The sequence below is a fragment of the Trachypithecus francoisi genome, unplaced genomic scaffold (genome assembly GCF_009764315.1).
Source record: "Trachypithecus francoisi isolate TF-2019V2 unplaced genomic scaffold, Tfra_2.0 Lachesis_group19, whole genome shotgun sequence".
NCBI classification, from domain to species: domain Eukaryota; kingdom Metazoa; phylum Chordata; class Mammalia; order Primates; family Cercopithecidae; genus Trachypithecus; species Trachypithecus francoisi.
Window position 1 is genome coordinate 38,138,197 of NW_022681464.1, and position 19,812 is coordinate 38,158,008.

Below are 19,812 nucleotides of genomic sequence, written 5' to 3' on the forward strand. Positions count from 1 at the left end.
GCCCAGCCGCGCCCAGCGGGCCAGGAATGCGGAAGGGCCGCGGAGCTGCCAAAGGAGCGGGGGACGAGGGCCCGGCTGCGGGCGACCGCCGCAGCGCCGGCCGCTATATCGCAGCGGATCGGAGCAGGCCGAAGAGCAATTAAGACCCCGGCCGTGTGCCTCCGGCCCCAGCAGCCCAGCCGTTCGGCTGACACGCAGACCCCGCGCGCGGGCGCGAACACTCTGCGCACCCCTGTTCCACTTGGTCCAGCCGCGCCTTCCGGTGCGCCTTCCGCTCCGCCCCTTCAGGCAGGAAGTGTCGGCGCCGCCACTGTCCGGCCACAGCCTAGCGCTCTTCGCTGTCGCTCGTCATCTCGCTCAGGGCGACCCCGGTTCTGGTGTTTGGCGCCGGGTGAGTGGCGCTCGACTCCGCTCGCGAGACCCCTCGGGCCGCCTCCGTGTCCCCGCGCCCCCCCGTCGCGCGCCTGCGGCCGGACCCCGCCCCAGCGCGGCCAGGCGTCGGCGGGACCTGTCAGGCTGGCTGAGAAGGGGGCACGGGGCCGAAGGTGGAGGGAGGAGGGAGGAGGGTTGGCGGTGAGGCCCTGGCCCGAAAGTCCGGGAGCCGGGAGGCTGCAGGCGATGGAGCCGGCCGGGGGAGACGCCCTGCTGGAGAGGTGGCCGGGGCCCGGCGGTGCGTGGGCCCTCCAGCACCTGGGTGACCTCACACACCTGGGCCCTGGACCGCCCGCCGGCCCCGGAGTCAACGCCTGCCCCCCCCCGGCGCAGCGGCGGGCCCTGGCGGTGGATTAGGGCACACCCGGGCGTGTTCGTGTGGAGTACCTGCCCTGTGCCCAACACTGTCCTAGATGCTTTGGAGGGTACAGGAGCCTCCTAGTGCACGGTCTTGCCTAAGGTGAAGCCTCCAAGGAAGCTATTAGCATGCCGGTAGCCGAGTGTGTGGTTGATACAGGCTCAAATGTAATGATTTACATAGAGTTGTAATTCGCTTAGTATGTCTTGCATCTTGTAAAGGTTTAGTTTATTCGTGTTGACTGAAGAAAGGACAGTTAACAGAAATAGGGAAAGGTTACTTGGAAAAGAATCGTGACCTCACTGAAGGCCTTGGATTCAGCCCTAGGAGGGAGAACTTGGCGTTTCCGGCTAGATGTGTGGGAGGTGGTAACAAGAGCAGAACTCAAAAGCTGGGAATTGTCTCCTGTGAAAAGCAGACCGTGGGGTATGGAACCCATACCAGCGGGTGTGGAACAGAACTACAACGACTAATAGTAGCAAATAAGGGTAGATAGGTAAGTGGTACCTTCTTATGGATGTCTTGAAAACTTAGGAGAAAGAAAAGATTATGTAAGAAGCCATAGAGAGTAATTTTGGAGTCTTCACTAAGGGAGTAATAAGAAAGGGATGTTTAGAGAATTCATTTGGCCGCTTTACTTGAAGGTAGATTTGGTATGGTCTTTTGGTAAGAAAAGAATCAAAGCATTTAGCATTCAGTAGGACCTAATCGATTACCTTGTGAAGCCTTTGCGTTTTATAACTGAGAAAAACGAAACCCAGAGAGGTGAGGTCATTTGCCCAAGGTGGTGGACCCTCCTGGACTTCATAACTAAGAGCACAGCTTTTGCCTTGTTCAGACTCTGTTGAGTGAAACAACTTTTATGATGGCTGACTCGGTGTGCGTTTATGCTTTGATGAGACTAAGCTTGGACAAGATGAACTGCAACTTCTAATGGACAGATCCCCAGACGAGAGTTGCTAAGGTTAGGAAAGATAACAGGATGTGGAGCCCCAACATGGGGCTGGTTTTCCCTTTCTCCCAAAATTCAAAGACTCCAGGTATATTTGGGGATGAGTTTATCATACCCTTTTTGCCAGCATCTTTGGGGTCTTCCTTCCTCACTCCACACATTAACTTTGGGGTATCATTGCTTATTACTCCCAGCTATCCACATTTTCATGGTAGAGAATTTCAGCTGCCTGTATGCAGGATGTTACTGGCTAGTGGTTCAAGCTCTGGAGCTAGATTTCCTGAGTGCAGATCCTGACTCTTAAGTTCTGCCATTTTCTAGCGGTGTGGCAAGTTGTTTATTCTCTTTACCCTGATTTTCGTATCTGAGAGAAGAGAATGGTAACAGTACCTATATGATGAGTTGTCGTGAGGATTAAATGTGTTAATACATACGAAATGCTTAAATCAGTGCCCGCACATCTTTAGCACTCAGTTACTGTCCCTGGTTAGTACTGCTTCTTCCAGGTATGGAGCAGTGGGTAGCTGCTAAGTTTCTTTAGGGATCTCTTGGGGAAGAGACTGGAACCATAGGTAGACCATAGAGAAAAGCCTCATGTTGGAATTCAGATCCGGGACCTACCTTGTAATGAACATATATGTGTAATTCTGTTTGTTACAGGAAGGAACTATATATACACACTATACACAACTATATATACTATACATATATCTATACATATATATATGTATTTGCTTAACTAGGATTATTTGAGCACCTGCCATGTGCAAGGCACACTACTAAGTTCCACAGTCCAAAGTGGAAAGGCAGAAGGCAATAAAAGGAATGAATATGGCCAGGCATGGTGGCTCACACCTGTAATCCCAGTGCTTTGGGAGGCCAAGGTGGGAGGGTCATTTGAAGCCAGGGGTTCAAGACCAACCTGGGCAACATAGCGAGACCCTGTCTCTACCCCCGCACCCCCTCCTTGCAAAGTAGCTGTGTATGGTGGCTCATGCCTGTAGTCCTAGCTGCTCAAGAGGCTGAGTTAGGAGGATCACTTGAGTCCAAGAGTTCCAGGCTGCAGTGAACTTTGTGCCATAAACCCAGTAAGAGAGGTGAATTTCAAAAACATTGTATTGAGTGAAAGAAGACAGGCATATATATGAATATATACTGTACAATTCTATTTATAAGAAGTTCAAAAACAAAACTAATCTATGGTGATAGAAATCTGAACAGTGGTTGCCTATGGGAGATGGTGATTAACTTGGAGAGAATTTTCTGGAACAATGTTAACATTTGTAACTTAATGGGAGTGATAGTTACATGGGTATACACATTGTAAAAACTGATTAAGGTTTGTACATTTGACTATATAAATTTCACTGCAGTAAAACAAAATGATATGGGAGGCTCAGAATAGGAAGTTTGCAGCCAACTGGAATGATCATAAAACCTATAATAGAGAAAGAAATGTCAATGTTACATGTATGTGGTAAGTGTTAAAATACATATTGAGTACTAGGGGAAATGCTTCCCTGGTGTTAAAAAAAAGTTGAAAAAAATTGAGTTTGACTCCTTGAAAAAAAATACTTCTAATAATTTATAGAGCTATCTTTTTTGCCTAAATATGCAGCATAAAAACAATTATATGTCATTAGGTATATGCGGTTAATTTCAGAAGTATTTTAACTTGATATAAACTAAATTCCGTTTATGACTGCTGTTTTCAGACTGTTGCTTATGTGTCCAGTCATTTGAGTCTTCCAGTTAGAACATTCATCTTGACTACAGTAATAACCATAAGAATCCGTGATAAATTTCTAAAGATTCTGATAGACCTTGAAGAAGATGAGGTGGAGTAAAAATGACCTTAGATTTCAGCCCAAGAACTACTCTCTGCTTTTCTGTGTGAGTTCATCTACTGTGAGGGCTTTACCTTGTGCCTCTGCTCACACATCAGCACTGCTAACAAGACCCCCTCAGAGTCCTGTCCTCTACTAGCATTCTACTGTGGCCCAGCTAAAATTTGAGTTGTTTATCATCCTTTGCTCACAAAACCAGCTCCTCCCTCCCCTCCTCAATTATCTCGTTTGTGAGTGGTGCCTTTATACTACCAGGTTTTCAGTTAGTACTTAGGAAAAAGGACAGAGCTTTGAGGCTCTAATTAGAAAGCAGGAATAACTAGCAAATCAGGAAGTGATTTGCTGGTCAGAGCCAGAGGAATTCAGCCAAAAGAATAGGATGGTGGTGATAGGAATGTTGAGGAAGGGTGACTCGTGCAGTAAAAAGAACCTACAGAACTTGAAACTGAGTAGAAGGAGTTAAACTTTTCTCTTCAAAAATAGAAAATTCCCTGTGCTATGCAAACTTGACTGTGGTTCCTTGGAACTTGGACTGTGACTATAATTCTGAAATAAAGGCATAGCCCTATTTTAACATTAAAGAGGTCAAGGAGACAGTGGCTTTGTAGCTTTTCTATTGGTGTATAACAAATTACTCCAAAACCTAGCACCTCAGAAACAATGAACAATTTTTGAGGGTCAGAGCCAGAGCAGCTTAGGTGGGTGGTTCTGACACAGGGTCTCTCATGAGGTGGCATGCGGGGGCTGCAGTCATCTGAAGGAAGATCAGCCTCCAAGATGGCTGACACATAGCTGACAAGTTGGTGCTGGCTGTTGGCAAGAATCCTCGATTCCCTGCCACATGGATCTGTCCACAGGTCTGTGTGAGTGTCTTTATGACCTAGCTCCCACAGATTGAGTGATCCAACACAGAGCAGGGAAAAAGCTGCAAGGTGTATTATGACAAAGCCAAACACCCTCATTTCACAATATCTTTTTTTTTCTTTCTTTTTTTTTGAGATGGAGTCTTGCCCTGTCGCCCACGCTAGAGTGCAGTGGCACGATCTCGGCTTACTGCAAGCTCCACCTACCGGGTTCACGCCATTCTCCTGCCTCAGCCTCCCGAGTAGTTGGGACTGCAGGCGCCCACCACCACGCCCGGCTAATTTTTTGTATTTTTAGTAGAAATGGGGTTTCACTGTGTTAGCCAGGATGGTCTCGATCTCCTGACCTCGTGAGCCACCACGCCCGGCCCACAATATCTTATTGTCACAGCATCTTACTGATTACACAGGTCAACACTTTTCATTGTTGGAGGGGACTGCACAAGGGCATGAGAATTGTTGAGGGCTTTCTTGGAAGCTGGCTACCACCATGACCAGAGGGGCAAGGTGAAGTGTTCTGAGGGGCCAGACAGATAACAAACTAATACCAGCTGGGATAAGGAGATGGAGGGAGTAGAGGGGATTGCTTGTTGAACACTTACGACCTACAGGAATTTCCAGGACGCTGGTCAAGTGATTCCTTATAGTACAGTTGTTTAAAATATCTGAAATTTAGGTTATATAAAATGTTCAGTTTTTTAAAATGTTGGCAAACTGATTCAGTTTTTAAAAGAGGCATTTTAAAGGTCATCCCTGCGGATTACTAAATGAACCTCTGTGTAGACTGCATGTAGTTTGGTAGCTGCCAGGTTATGACTTCTGATCTACTTAACACTTATTTTGTGGATGAGGAAAATGAGGCCTGGGAAAGCCGAAATGACCAGCGATCATACAACTTGTGAATGATAGAACTGGAATTAGAATCCATGTCTCCAACATCTCCATTAAACCATAATGATAACATTGAAAACCAAGGGCAGCTAGATGCATAAACAGCCAATGTGATCTAAGTGGTTAACTTGACAATCTAAGTGGTTCTCAACCTTCAGTGTGCACTGAAATCACCTGGTGCATTTTTGAAACTACAGATGCCTGGGCTCCACCCCCAGACCTTCCATTTCCTTGAAGCTACAGGCATCACGTGTTTGAAACCTCTGAGGTGATTCTGATGTGCAGCCAAGATTGAAACCAGAGGATTTAACTGCTTTAGGAGCCGTATTTACTTGCTCTAGCTGACTTCAGATAGTTGAAGGAAGAAGCCTCAAAGCGATGTTGAGGAAATCATAGGTAGCTAACAAAATGGGCTCCGTGAGCATCTTCCCCAGGCTTCGGTAGAGCCGTATACGCTGAAGTACATAGACAGTTTCTACTTATTAATGATGATGGTGTCCATGTTTCTGTTTGCATGTCAGTACTGCAAGTGACTTTACAAACATTTTTATTATCAACTAAGTATGTTGATGCCACAGCCACTTATAGTACATAATACAGTAGTCTTATATGATGCTTCTTTCCACTGTCCATGGTTTTGCTTCCTCCGTTTCAGTTACCTGTGGTCAACTGAGGTCTGAAAATAAGTGAGTACAGTACAGTGAGATATTTTCAGAGAGAGATCTCATCCACATAATTTTTATTACAGTATTTTATAATTGTTCTATTTGATTATTGTTAATCTGTTATGGTGCTTAATGTATGAATTAAACTTTATCGTAGGTAAGTATGTATAAGAAAACAGTGTATGTAGTCATTCATCTGGATCTGCAGAGGGTTGGTTCCAGGACCCTCCTGCAGATACCAGAATCTGCAGATGCTCAAGTCCCCCATATAAAATGGCATAGTATTTGCATATAACCTACACGTATCCTTCTGAATACTTTAAATCATCTCTAGATTGCTTATAATAGCTAATATTATAATGCAAATACTATATAAATAGTTGTTATACTGTATTTTTTATTTGTATTTTTATTGTTGTATTTTTTGTTTGTATTTTTCCAAATAAACGAACAACTGATTCTCGGTTGAATCTGAGTGTGGAACTTGTGGATATGGAGGGCTTACTGTGTGGGTTGGGTGCTGTCCCTGGTTTCAGGATCCACTGGGGTCTTGGAATGTATCCCCCTCACATAAGGAGGGAGTGCTGTATCAATTCCTACATGCCTGCCTTTGATGTAGCCTCTGAGTACTACTTATATCCTTTAGTTCACTTTATATTAGAAATTTATAGCAATATCAGAGTAACAGGGTTGCAGAGGGAGGAAGAAGTGTTTTTACTGCTATTGAGGGTTATTACATTCATTTTGTGCTGTGTTCTGTATGGCTATTTTCCGTCTTTAAGGGTTGGGTTGGTTTTTTGTGTTTTTGTTTGTTGTTGTTTTTGAATGCTTCTTGGTTAAACATTAATAAATTGGACAGTCCTAGATCAAAGTTTCAAAGGAAAGCCATGACTGATAGTTGCCACCTGACTAAACCCAACCAGGGCTACTACACTGCACAATTCCAGGAAGTGCCATTCACGTTTCATTTACTGACTGCAACTCTATTCTGTACATTGGTGTCTCTGGTATAGTTTGACTTGGTTTGAAAACTCAGTTTGTCTAGCATTTGCATTTAGAGGAATGTAGGTGCTCAGAAATCAGTGTTGAATTATATTGGTGGCATTGCAAGTTTTAAAAATTTTATGCTAAACTCAAAATAATTAGAAGAGTATTTCGTAGGAAGTAGAAAATATACAGGGAGAAACAGCCTGTAACAAATGGGATTTGAATCCTAGCTCTGCCGCGTGGTGACCTTGGGCAAGATTATTTAATATCTTTGACCTTCAGTTTCTTCACTTGGCAGGGGGCCTGTTTCAGTTAACATACATAATGTTTCCAGCATGTGAGTCACTTAATAAATGGTAGTAGCTGTAAGTTGAGTAGCCCTTTAATTCTCTCTCTGTTCCTAAGGCAGAGAAGTAGATGAGGGCAATTGGGGTTGGAAAAATAGTAAGAACAAAGATATACAAGATAAGAAATGGCATGGTACCTTGGGGACATTTGCAGTTTGGTGTTGCTAAAGGAAAAGTACAAAGCAGGGAATGACTAGAGAGGAGGCTGGAAAGTTCATTCTAGAGTAGGGAAAGGAAGACTCATGCGCCATGTTTAGGAACTTGGTACTTTATCCTTTAGGAAGTGGAGAGCCAAAGAAGATTTTAAAAAGTGGAATGATGAGGTCATATTCATAAACAACCCTGGCTAGAAAACTAAGGGTAGTTTTGAGAGAGCCGAGAGGCAAGGGGATAGTGAAGAGGCCATAGAAATATTTTACACAAGAGATAATGAGGATCCAGTTTAGGGTGGTGACAGAGGAATGAGGAAGATGAGCATCTCTGAGAAATATTTCTTGGTTCATCAGGGAGAGGGACTGGGGAGGGTGACTCCTAGGTTTCTGGCTACTGGGTAGATGATTGGAAACAAAGATGGTAAAAGTTAAGGAGGGGGGAGATAATTGAGTTTTCAGCATGTTGATGATGAGTGTCTATGGGGTATCCAGATGGGTGCCTTTCACAGGCATTTGGATGTGTGAGTCCGAGGCTCCAAGGAAAGGTCAGGCCTGGAGGTTCAGATTTGGGAGGTGTAGGTGTTGTCAGAACAGTGAGAGTTGATGAGATCATCCAAGGAACGCAGACTGAAAAGAACTTTAAACCATGTGCTGCCAGAATACTGGGAAACATGAATATTTAAGTGGAGATAAACATCTAAGAGGTAAATTGAGGAGGAAGTCTTAGAAATAGGAGAACTGAGCTAGAGTAAGTCAAATACACCATTATACATAATCAGTCTTCCTCATTAGAGCATAAGTTCTTCAAGGTTGGGACCCTTTCCACCTGGGAAAGTTCATTTCTACTGTTAGGGAGCACCAGGCTAACAGTGGCTGAATCTCCAAAGAAAAGAGGGATAAAATAGTGTGATGCAGTAGACTGATCCAAGAAGATTTAGACCAGATTTGGCAATTAAAGCAGTTGCAGTAGAAAACAGAAAGCCAGATTGTGGTGGGTTGAAAAGTGAGTGGGAAGTGAGAAAGTGGAGGAAGCCAAGATACTTATTTCAGAAGGGAAGGAGAGAGGGTGGTAATTTCTTTGGGGGCCAGAGTTCCCCTCAGATTGATTATTTTGATTTAATTTTGCCTCACTTTTCAGCTGATGTTGTGTGTGTTTTTATAGGTACCGTATACATATACAAATGTACCACTGTTTTTAAATGAAGTATGAAACAAATTTAAAATATGGTATTACTACATTGAGCCTTTATCTGCTCTAACGTATTTTGATTAGGACCAGTTAGTGAATTGTTTTTTGTTCTCTTCCATCAACTTCTCTGTTTCCTTTTCTTGGGCGTCACCATCAGATGGTGATGGCTTTTCTAACCTTATCAGGCTAACTACCTACATATTCTTTCTTACAGGCATTTCCCCTAATAACATCCTTGGGTGTTTAATTCTATGTTGGTATCAGCTTCTTAGAGAACTCGGACTAAACTTCAAAAATGTTTAAATATAGTATATTTTTGGGTTAACTGTAGAAGTAGCATGATACAATTGACTGATTCTGATTTGATTTGATTTGATTTTTTGAGACAGTGTCTTGTTTTGTCACCCAGGCTGAGGTTAGGGGCACCATTACGGTTCACTAGACTTGACCTCCCAGGCTCAAATGATCCTTCCACCCCAGCCTCCCAAGTAGTAGCTGGGACCACAGGCATGCGCCACCACACCTGGCTCATTTTTTTATTTTTTTGTAGGGACAAGGTCTCACTTTGTTGCCCAGGCCTGTCTCAAACTCCTGGGCTCAAGCAGTCTTCCGGCCTCAGGCTCCCAAAGTGTTGAGATTACAGGTGTGAGCCACTGCGCCCGGCTTGATTAGTTTTTAAAAATAAATATTTAACTCTTTGGGAACTTTTTCTAAATAACTTGATTACAAAAATGACTTGCTGATCCTGAGAGAGAAGAACTAATATTTTTGCCTTCAGACGTACTTGACTAATCTTGAAGAAATTGAGTCAAAATTTTTAGCATTAAAATGAACCTTATAAGTTTTGGTATGTGAACAAGAATGAAAACATAATCACATGCCTTGTTAGTAGACTACATTCTGTCTCTGATTTAACCTTCGAGATAACTAAGGTCAAATAACAAACTAAGTTACAGGGAAGAAAAGAAAATTAACATTTATTTAGGACTTGTACGTGGGGAGGGTGAGGAGTTGGAATGTTAGAGTAAGCACTGTGAGGCTGGTGTACTTCAAAACTACACCACTAAGTCAAGCTTCAAAACACCTTGTGTGTGTTCTTTAGCTGGAAGAAATAGAAGCAGACAATAAATTTATATAAAAAATCCCAATACTGGAAGTCCTGGAGACTCAGGTCCAAAAATCCCCCTGCTCAATCATTGACCTGTCTAGTCATTTGTTTTCACATTGTGAGAAGTTACGGAAACAGTCTGCGAGACCATCATTGCTGACAGCAGTTTCAAGTTTGGCTGTCCTAAGAGCACCCTTGAGTTTGATTATTTGCTAAGACTCACAGAACTCACTGAAAGCTGTTAGGCTCAGATGTGTAGGTTTTCAGAGGTTATATGTAGCTAGTAATGGTGGAGCTGAGATTTGAACTTACGACTTCCTAACTCCAGAGCTGATGATATTTTTGTGTGTTATTTATTATATAAAACTGCAAATAAAAAATGAAATGACAACTGTCTTTTCTGCTTGATATTTAAATTATTGGTGGCTTTCAGTAGAGTGTTGGAGGCTACTACCAAAGCCATATTACAGAGAATCGAGAAATGATTGGGAAGAAGAGAAAAGGGGCTGGGCACGGTGGCTCCTGTCTGTAATCCCAGTGGTTTGGGAGGATCTCTCGAGCCTCGGAGTTCAAGACCAGACTGGGCAATATAGTGAGAACCCCCCATCTCTAAAATAAAAAACAGAAGGAAAAATGACAGTTCAGCATTAGACTGGTTGGTATTCTGAAAGTCTTGTCAAGGGAAGAGGGAAATGCAGGGATAGCTAGAAAGATGAAAGGGTAGGTTTGATATTTATAAAGATGAGACCTTTTTTGAACATGATTAGTCTTTTTACATATGTTATCTCATTTAGTTCTTTGCATTGAACTAGATGTCATGTTTTGCTGATGAAAAATTGAGGTTCAGAGAGGTTATGTTATACTGGTAGTAAAATGGGAGTAAGAGTACCTACCATAGGCAACTGTTGTGAGGATTAAATGGGGACAGTCTTTGTCAGAGTAAGAGATCAACTTTGGAGACTTTCTCTTTGAGGAAGCCCTGTGCCTTCGTAACACTGCTTGGCCAGAGTAAGTACTCCATAGATGCTAGCTATCGTTAGATATTTTAAAGTCTCACTTCATAAAAATCGGTCCCCTGAAATTCAGGAGAAGGTACATCAATAATTTCTATTGTGTTTCTTTGTTTTTTAGAGATGGGAGTCTCACTGTGTTGCCCAGGCAAGTCTCGAACTCCTAGTCTCAAGTGATCCTTCCACCTTGGCCTTCCAAAGTCTTGGGATTATAGGCATGAGCCACTGGTGCCTGGCAAATTCTGTTCCTTAATGTTTCAAAACTGCTTTTTTTGCACTCAGTCATTTAATTGTCCCATTGGAAATAAAGTTTAGTTGCATATTTATTCCTACCCAATTGAAGTAATAATTCCATATTGATATTTTTACATACTAACTTTAGGTGTTGTGTATTCTGTTTTTGCTTTGTTTTATAATTTTGTTTTGGTTTTTTTTTTGGTTTTATGTTTTTGTGTTTTTTTAAACTCCAGAATTAAACAACCACCATGTCAAGCAAAAAGGCAAAGACCAAGACCACCAAGAAGCGCCCTCAGCGCGCAACATCCAATGTGTTTGCCATGTTTGACCAGTCACAGATTCAGGAGTTCAAAGAGGCCTTCAACATGATTGATCAGAACAGAGATGGCTTCATCGACAAGGAAGATTTGCATGATATGCTTGCTTCTCTAGGTAGACTTTATAGTCTTTATTTGAATTTTCCCAAAAATAACAATTTGTCTCTTTATGAATCATTTTTTTGTGTGATGTACAAATATTTCTCTCCTTGTCTCAAAAGGCTTCTACAGAGATTTCCGGGTGTGGGAGGTGCCATTTTGGGCCTTGGCCAGTCACATGGGGATAAGCCTATAAGGTTGGGGACCTGGCAGATGCTGTGCCCAGGTAGACTAACGTTCCTGTTAGCTAAATTTTTTAGGTCTCTAGATGGAAAGCCAGGGCATGGCTAGGCAGCAAAATACCGGAGTTTCAAATAAGTATAGCTAAATAATATACTTAATAAAGGTTGAGTATGGGTTATAAACAAGGAGTGACAGTAAGTAATGGTTATCTCTGCGGAGGAGGGGCAGTGCGACTGGAAAAGGGAACAGGGAAGACTTTCACAATATTTTGTATGACTTTTTTTAATAACTAAAGAAAATGTAAAGATACAGGATTTAAAGCACACATAAACAGCCATTTGTATGTTGGTATATGGGTGTTAATATTCCTTTTATGATTTTGTTATTGTTTCTTTTGATCTTAAAAAGAAGGACAGGAGGGAGCATCCTACCTGTTCTGCCCAGAGTCAACAGTTATTTTACAGTTGGGAGTCAAGGAACTGCAGGCAAAGGAGACCTTGATAGGCCAAAGCGGAGGGGGTGAGGCAGGCAGGGAGCGGGTCAGGGATGGCCTACAGTGAGACTTTGCACTCTGTCCTACTGCTTGGCTGACTGGCCAAAAAGGCAAAGAAAGGTGGGTTTTGTTTTTTTTTTCTTTTAATGCCTACAAAATGATTAGCTAGCTTTTATTCTTCTAACTTTTCATTTTGATTATTTCTCCTAACACATTGAAAGTAAAGTTTAGGTGTGTACTTATTCCTATCCAACATACGATTTTGAAAAATTTTAAGCCTACAAAAAGTGGAAAGAACGTTATAGTGAACACCTATACATCTTTAGCTATATTCACTGATGGTTAACATTTTGTAACTTTTGTTTATCCGAGGTGAGAGTAGAATCAAAGATTTTTATCTGATTTGCAGTGAGATTATAAAACCTAGTGTTTCTCACATTCAGAATGTCTGAGTATATTCTTGGGCAAGTCAGTACTGAAGAAGGCCTCTGAGGAAAATTGAGGAACTTAGCCGTCTTCCAAAGATTGAACTCTCGAGTCTATACTCTGCTTATAATAGATGCTCAATAGATATTTGTTGAATGAACAAGTCGTGATAGAGTCAGAGGTTGTCTTTTGAGGCCTTCTGTTTTGCAGAAACCCATCCTTTTAAAGATATGTGTTAAAAGAACAACTTCAGCCTAATTAAATTTAAGGGAGTTTAACTGAGCAATGAACAATTTGCAAATCAGGTAACCCCCAGAATCACAGCACATTCACAGAGACTCCAGTACAGCCACGTGGTAGAAGAAGATTTATAGACAAAAAAAGGGAAATGACATACAGAAGTTGGAAGTGAGGCATGGAATGGCTGGATTGATTACAGCTCGGCATATGCCTTATTTGAACATGGTTTGACCACTCAGCACTGTAGGAATGGTTGAAGTATGGCTGCTGGGATTGGCCAAGACTTAGCAGTTGTTACAGGCTCATACTCCTAAGTTAGGTTTTCAGTCTTGTCGGACTGTAAGCCAGGTTATGGTTCATCTGCAAGGACTCAAATGAGAAATACGGAGTCTTTCTCAGGCCATATTTCGTTTGCTTTAGCATATATATTTACTTTTTAGGGGAACCGTCATACATTATTGGTAGGAATGTAAATAAGTACAGCCATTGTGGAGGACAGTATGGAGGTTCCTCAGAGAACTACAAATAGGAGCTCTCCCACGTGATCCAGCAATCCCACTGCTACGTATATACCCCCAAAAAAGGAAATCAGTAGTATAATTGAAGAGGTATCTGCACTCCCATGTTTATTCCGGCACTATTCACAGCAGCCATGATTTGAAAACACCAGAAGTGTCCATCACCAGATGAACAGATTTAAAAAATGTGGTACTTACGTACAATGGAATACTATTCGGCCATAAAAAATGAGATCCTGTCATTGCAACGACATGGATGGAATGGAAGACATTATATTAAGTGAAATAAGCCAGGCACAGAAAGATAAACTTCACATGTTCTTACACATTTGTGGGACCTAAAAGTTAAAATAGTTGAACTCATGGAGATGGAAAGTAGAAGGATGGTTATCAGGACTGGGAAGGGCGGGGAGAAGAATGGGAATGGTTAATAGATACAAAAGTATAGATAGAATGAATAAGATCTAGTATTTGATAGAACAACAAGGTGACTGCAGTCAGCAGTAATTTATTGTACATTTTAAAATAACTCAGTATAGTTGGAATGTTGATAACACAAAGAAATGATAAGTGCTTGAAGGGATGGCTGTGCTATTTACCTTGATGTGATTATTATGCACTATATGCCTGTATCAAGGTATCTCATGTACCCCATAAATACATACACCTCCTGTGTACTCATAACAATTGAAATAAATAAGAATTTTCAAAAGATACGTATTTACCTTTCAAATCAACAGATTGATTACATTGGATGTCTTGAGCGGGTCAGTAAGTGCTTACCCTAAACCAATTCATTTTAAATTTCTGTAACTTTTTGTACCCTAGAGTTCTCTTCACACCTTTTGGTTACAGTTTTTCTTCCCCCCAAAAAATGCTGCAAGTGATTGGGTTAAATCTGGAGGTAGGAAAGTAGATCTTTTTTTTTCTTCTTTTTTTTTTTTTTTTTTTTTTGAGACGGACTCTTGCTGTGTCACCCAGGCTGGAGTGCAGTGGCCGGATCTCAGCTCACTGCAAGCTCCGCCTCCTGGGTTTAGGCCATTCTCCTGCCTCAGCCTCCCGAGTAGCTGGGACTACAGGCGCCCACCACCTCGCCCGGCTAGTTTTTTTGTATTTTTTAGTAGAGACGGGGTTTCACCGTGTTAGCCAGGATGGTCTCAAACTCCTGACCTCGTGATCCGCCCGTCTCGGCCTCCCAAAGTGCTGGGATTACAGGCTTGAGCCACCGCGCCCGGCCTCAGTGTTAGACTTTTTAAAAAAAGAAGTACATTCTGCGTAGGGCAGCACTGAATGAAGGGTCTGGAATACTGGGTTTGAATGCTAGTTCTGCCACTCCCTCCTGTGTCCCACAGCCAGTGGTAGAACTGGGATTCAAACCCAGTATTCCAGACCGTTGGTTCAGTGCTGCTTCCCCCACACCGTGGGGCCTCAAAAACACTCCCACCATGTCTGGCCTTTCCAGGGGGATTTCTTCCAGCTCCTAGGGAAAGGTCAGGGGAGTTCACCACTGCACTAAAAGAAGTGTTCACACTTGGGATGGAGATTAAGATTTCCCATTACAAACAATACCAAACAAGACCACAGTTCAATGACATGTGTAAACAGTGTTTGAAGATATCTAACATTGTTCAAAATAAGCTCCCAATTCAAAACCATGCTAATAGTTTAAACTTAAATGGCCAACTTATAAATACAACTTTGAAGCATACCAACTCATGGCCATCCGTACCACAACTGGAAATGTGAATATTTAGATTTTTTTTTTTTTGAGTGACTGTATTGAACTGACTCCCCTGATGAACCGTTGATGTTATCAGCATTCAGGATATAGGCTGGGCGTGGTGATGCACACCTGCAGTCCTGTCACGTTAGGAGGCCAAGGCAGGTGGATCACTTGAGCTCAGGAGTTCAAGGCCAGCCTGGGCAACACAGTGAAACCCAGTCTTTACAAAAAATAAAAAATTAGCTGGGCGTGGTGGCACATGTCTGTAGTCCCAAAAAAAAAAGTTGTAATCATGTGGCACTGCCTGGCTTCAGGTTTTTGTTTTGTTTTTAATGAAAAATAAGAGAAAGTTCACATAACGAATAAACCTTCAATGTAAGCCTGGAATACATTTTTATTATGATGTATCAAATATGTTTTAAGTTGTCAAAAATAATCTTTTAAAAATGTTCTTAAAGTTAATGAAAAATTGGTGTCAAATGATGTAAATTTTTAAAATATGTTGGGGAGCATAATAATAGTGAAATAACTATTGAAGTTAGATTTTTTTGTCTTTAAATGTTAAAATGTGCATTTTTAACAGGGAAGAATCCCACTGATGCATACCTTGATGCCATGATGAATGAGGCACCAGGGCCCATCAATTTCACCATGTTCCTCACCATGTTTGGTGAGAAGTTAAATGGCACAGATCCTGAAGATGTCATCAGAAATGCATTTGCTTGCTTTGATGAAGAAGCAACAGGTGAGTACTATTTGTTTATGCCCAGCCTCATTCCAGACTAGATGAAGTACTTCTCTTGAAATAGAAAGGGTTTCTTTTTTTACCTCTGGAAAATATTTGCTTAAGAATAATTTTGTAAGTATATGATCTGTTTCTGAGCTTTTAAATGATTTGATCTAATACTAACACAGAACTCTAAGAATAACTGGAAAACGTAATGAAATAGTTCGTATAGCCTTAGTTCACTAACTTATTTTGTTTCTAGATATGGATATTCTGAAATATTTTATAAGATTGACTAGCTTTAGAAATGAACCATTAAAGTGCCAGGAAGCAGTGATGACTGCTTTCTTCTTTCTGTTGCCTTCCAGGCACCATTCAGGAAGATTACCTGAGAGAGCTGCTGACAACCATGGGGGATCGGTTTACGGATGAGGAAGTGGATGAGCTGTACAGAGAAGCACCTATTGACAAAAAGGGGAATTTCAATTACATCGAGTTCACGCGCATCCTGAAACACGGGGCAAAAGACAAGGATGACTGAAAGAACTTGAGCTAAAACCTTCCGATTACATTATCTTACTGTTTTATTTCTCAGACACTTCCCCCACCCTCATAGAACCTGCTGCATGCAACTTAGTTTCACAGCTTTGCCTCTTTTTGATGTATTTATTCCAGACCTTTCTGCCACTTAGCACTTGTATAATCAGACTGGAAATGGGGATGAGGGTGTAAATTGTATTGAAAAAGAGATCGCGAATAAAAATCAAGAAAGGTGAAAGCCCAGAAAAATATATTCGTATTTCTGGTTTTGCTGGATTTTTACATTTTTATATAATAAAAATGTTATTTTGAAATAAAGATTATGCTGACTCAAATGCAATGTAATGGCAAGTTAAACAAATGAGCGATAGGTGCGGGTAGTCCTTTTTTCCGGTTTTCCACTTCATATGACTCCGGTTTTTTGGTAAAATTGAGTTTTCACATATATGGGGACAGTGTTCTTCAGAAGTTTTAAGTACCCTTTAACATTATTATGCAGTGCAAACTAGTTATGCCATTGTTTCTTTCATGCTTCTAGTCAGATGTTTATTAAATGATAAATATAGAATGTATCTGGGAAAACATTAAACATTGCATTCATCTAAGATTCTGAGAAGAGGCATAATTCCCAAGATTACTTGTACATTTATGTGGAGCATTGTGCCTACACAATTTTTATTGAATCTTCCCAACAGCCTTGTGGGATTTTTATTAGCGTTGTGTTTCAAGTGGGAGGACTTAGCATAGTTGAGTAGTTGATCAGGGTAACTATTAGGACATGAGAGTTGGAATTCCAACCTAGGGCACCTAACTTCAGAGCTCGCAGTGCTGGAACCACAGTACTGTCTATGAAAAGCCCCAAATGCCTAAAAGAGTCAAGACATTTCTGTTCTATTATGATACAATTCTGTAGTCACTATTGAAATTTAAAGTAATCTTGGGGTAATCAATTATTGGAACAGAATTTCAGAAAATGCTATCCCAGGTTAAAATAAACAAGTGATACTATTGTGTGTTTGAAGGCAGTTCATGTAACACATTGACTAGAAAGCCGAAAGACAAGGTTGCTCTGAGCCCATTTAGAATCCTTAAGGCCAAACAATATGAGAATAAAGAGAACAATCTGAAAAAGGAAAAAATCAGTTTTAAAAAATTAACCAACGTTGTTCACCGATTTTTCCTTCTAAAAGTATTGTGATATTTTATCTGCTTAACACCAGAGCATTTATATGTTGTTTAATATGGGTGCTTCACAACTTGGGGTAGTAGGCCGGTGTGGAGGCCTGGGCTTCCTTTTATCATCAGAATGAGGGGACACCTCATGAACTTTCACATTACCTAATCTCGGTCTCTGAGGTACCAGTTCTGCTTTATAGACCTGAGGTTTAGACTGAAGCTCCCGCCCAAGATCTAACATACAAGAATCCACATCTGGCTCTTTTTTCCACTTAGAAGCTTAAAGTCAACACAAAGTGTCACAAAACCAGGTGGAGAATTGCTGTGTTTCACAGGAAACAGGAAAATATGGTGGGATAATCTTGATCACTGAACCGCTGTCAGCCACCGGTTTTGTGCCGGACGCTGTTGCAAGGGTTGGGGATAACGGGGATGGGACAGACAAGGATGCTACCCTTGTGAGGCTGCATTCTCTGCTGGGACACAATCCATGTGCAGTATCAGGTAAGTGCTGTGAAGAGAACCGGGCAGGCATGACAGGGTGGTCAGGAAAGGCCTCTGAGGGGGTGGTAAGCTGAGATCTGAACGACAGGAAGGAGGTCGGGGACCCTGTGAAGATCAGGGTGAGGCTGTCCAAGACACGCGTGGCAGGAGCATCGGGAGAGCACATGGATGATGAGGGTCCAGAGGGTATCTGGAGCAGAATCCTAGTGTGAAATGCAGGGAAGAAAGGTGATTTACATTCTTAATATCAGTGTTGGTGCTGTGTCTAGAATGGAGGGGCACGAAGAGAAGCAAGAAGGCCAGTAGAGAGGCTGTTGCCGTCATCCAGGCAAGAGTGGGCAGCGTGGACTCAGCGGGGGAGATGGTTATAAAATGCCTCTCCAGGCCCTGCCTGTTTCCTCCAGCACAGCCTTGTTTCCATCTCTGGCATCATTGTAACTGTGCTTATTTTATTGATCTGCTTAAAGCCAGATTTGAAAAATTGAGAGAAAAGTTTTGAAGATTAAAAATAAAAAAACTTAGTTTGTTTCTTGACTGCCTTATGTTTACCTGACACACTGTTCTGTTTCATTTACATTATTTGTGAAGAGTGTTGTGGAATCTAGTAGTGGAAGACACCTGAGCCAAGACCTGGTTTCTTTTTGGTGTCCAGTAAGTATTATTAATGATGACAATGAAAACTTTGCCTACTTAATATCTTTCTCCTTTTGAGAACCACATAGTGACAATCTCCTAAGTTGGTTGATCCCATGGCCACTGCAGTGAGAATGTTTGTGTGTGTGTGTGTGTGTGTGGTCCCATAGTGAACATGTACTGAGTATTCACTATGTACTAAGCACGTTACACAACTGCTCTTTGAGTTTTTTTTGTTTTTTGTTTTTTTGTTTTTTTTGAGAGAGTCACTCAGGCTGAAGTACAGTAGCACAATCTTGGCTCACTGAAACCTCCACCTCCCAGGTTCAATCAAGTGCTTCTCATGCCTCGGCCTCCCAAGTAGTTGGAATTCAGGTGTGCACCACCACACCTGGCTAATTTTTGTATTTTTAGTAGAGACGGGGTTTCACTATATTGGCCAAGCTGGTCTTGAACTCCTGACCTCAAGTGATCCACCCGCCTCAGCCTCCCAAAGTGCTGGGATTACAGGCATGAGCCACCGCGGCCGGTCTGAGGTAGGTATTTTTATTATCCCTATTCTACAAATGAAATGTCAAGGGGCAAGAAAGTAACTTCTCAAAGTTACACAGGGAATAAGCAGTGGGGCAGCTACCTGAGCCCAGGGAGTTGCGCTCCTCCCAAGAAAAGGATTATGGAAACAGCACCACTGGTTTCTTATGGTCATGAACCAGTTTTACAAGCATGTTACTGTGTTTGATCCTCAGAACTCTAGGAAGTGGATAAAGTAGGAATTGTCATCCCATTTCACAGATGAGATTACTGACGTTACCTGACCTGCTCAACTTTGTATAACTGAAGAAGCTAGAGGAGTGTCTAACTTCTAACCTTTTTGACCAAGGTGGGTGCTTCTCATTAAACCTGTAATTTCCTAATTAAATAATTAGTACCTGTAGCCTGATCAGAATGTCTCACAATGTATATATTTAATATTGTGTATCCTGAAAAGTAGCAATTACACCGATTTGCATCTCAAAATTGATACGTGTTAAAATATAAGAAACAGAAATATAAAATATATTTCTTAAATTATAAGAAACAGTTTTTGAAATAGAAACATAAATTACTGAAAAGTTGGGTATAAAATGGTCCCTTAGAAACATCATCTAGGAAATCTGAATGAGGATGTAAAGGCTTATCACATACTAAAATATCA

The 19,812-nt window shown here is 41.6% G+C and overlaps 1 protein-coding gene across 1 annotated transcript; it reads left to right on the forward strand.

The window, feature by feature from the left end:
• Nucleotides 1–35: 35 nt before the first annotated feature.
• Nucleotides 36–16,639, forward strand: MYL12B (myosin light chain 12B). Its single transcript, XM_033178227.1, has 4 exons — nucleotides 36–391; nucleotides 11,272–11,470; nucleotides 15,621–15,782; nucleotides 16,133–16,639. Exons 2-4 carry the CDS (start codon nucleotides 11,287–11,289, stop codon nucleotides 16,303–16,305), a joined length of 519 nt encoding a protein of 172 aa, XP_033034118.1. The 5' UTR covers nucleotides 36–391; nucleotides 11,272–11,286; the 3' UTR covers nucleotides 16,306–16,639.
• Nucleotides 16,640–19,812: the final 3,173 nt, after the last annotated feature.

Bases quoted from the DNA above. Each gene is read 5' to 3' on its own strand.
- MYL12B (XM_033178227.1), top strand. From the start codon at position 11,287: ATGTCAAGCAAAAAGGCAAAGACCAAGACCACCAAGAAGCGCCCTCAG. The intron at 11,471-15,620 runs GTAGACTTTATA...CATTTTTAACAG, and splicing joins TGATATGCTTGCTTCTCTAG to GGAAGAATCCCACTGATGCA. The intron at 15,783-16,132 runs GTGAGTACTATT...GTTGCCTTCCAG, and splicing joins CTTTGATGAAGAAGCAACAG to GCACCATTCAGGAAGATTAC.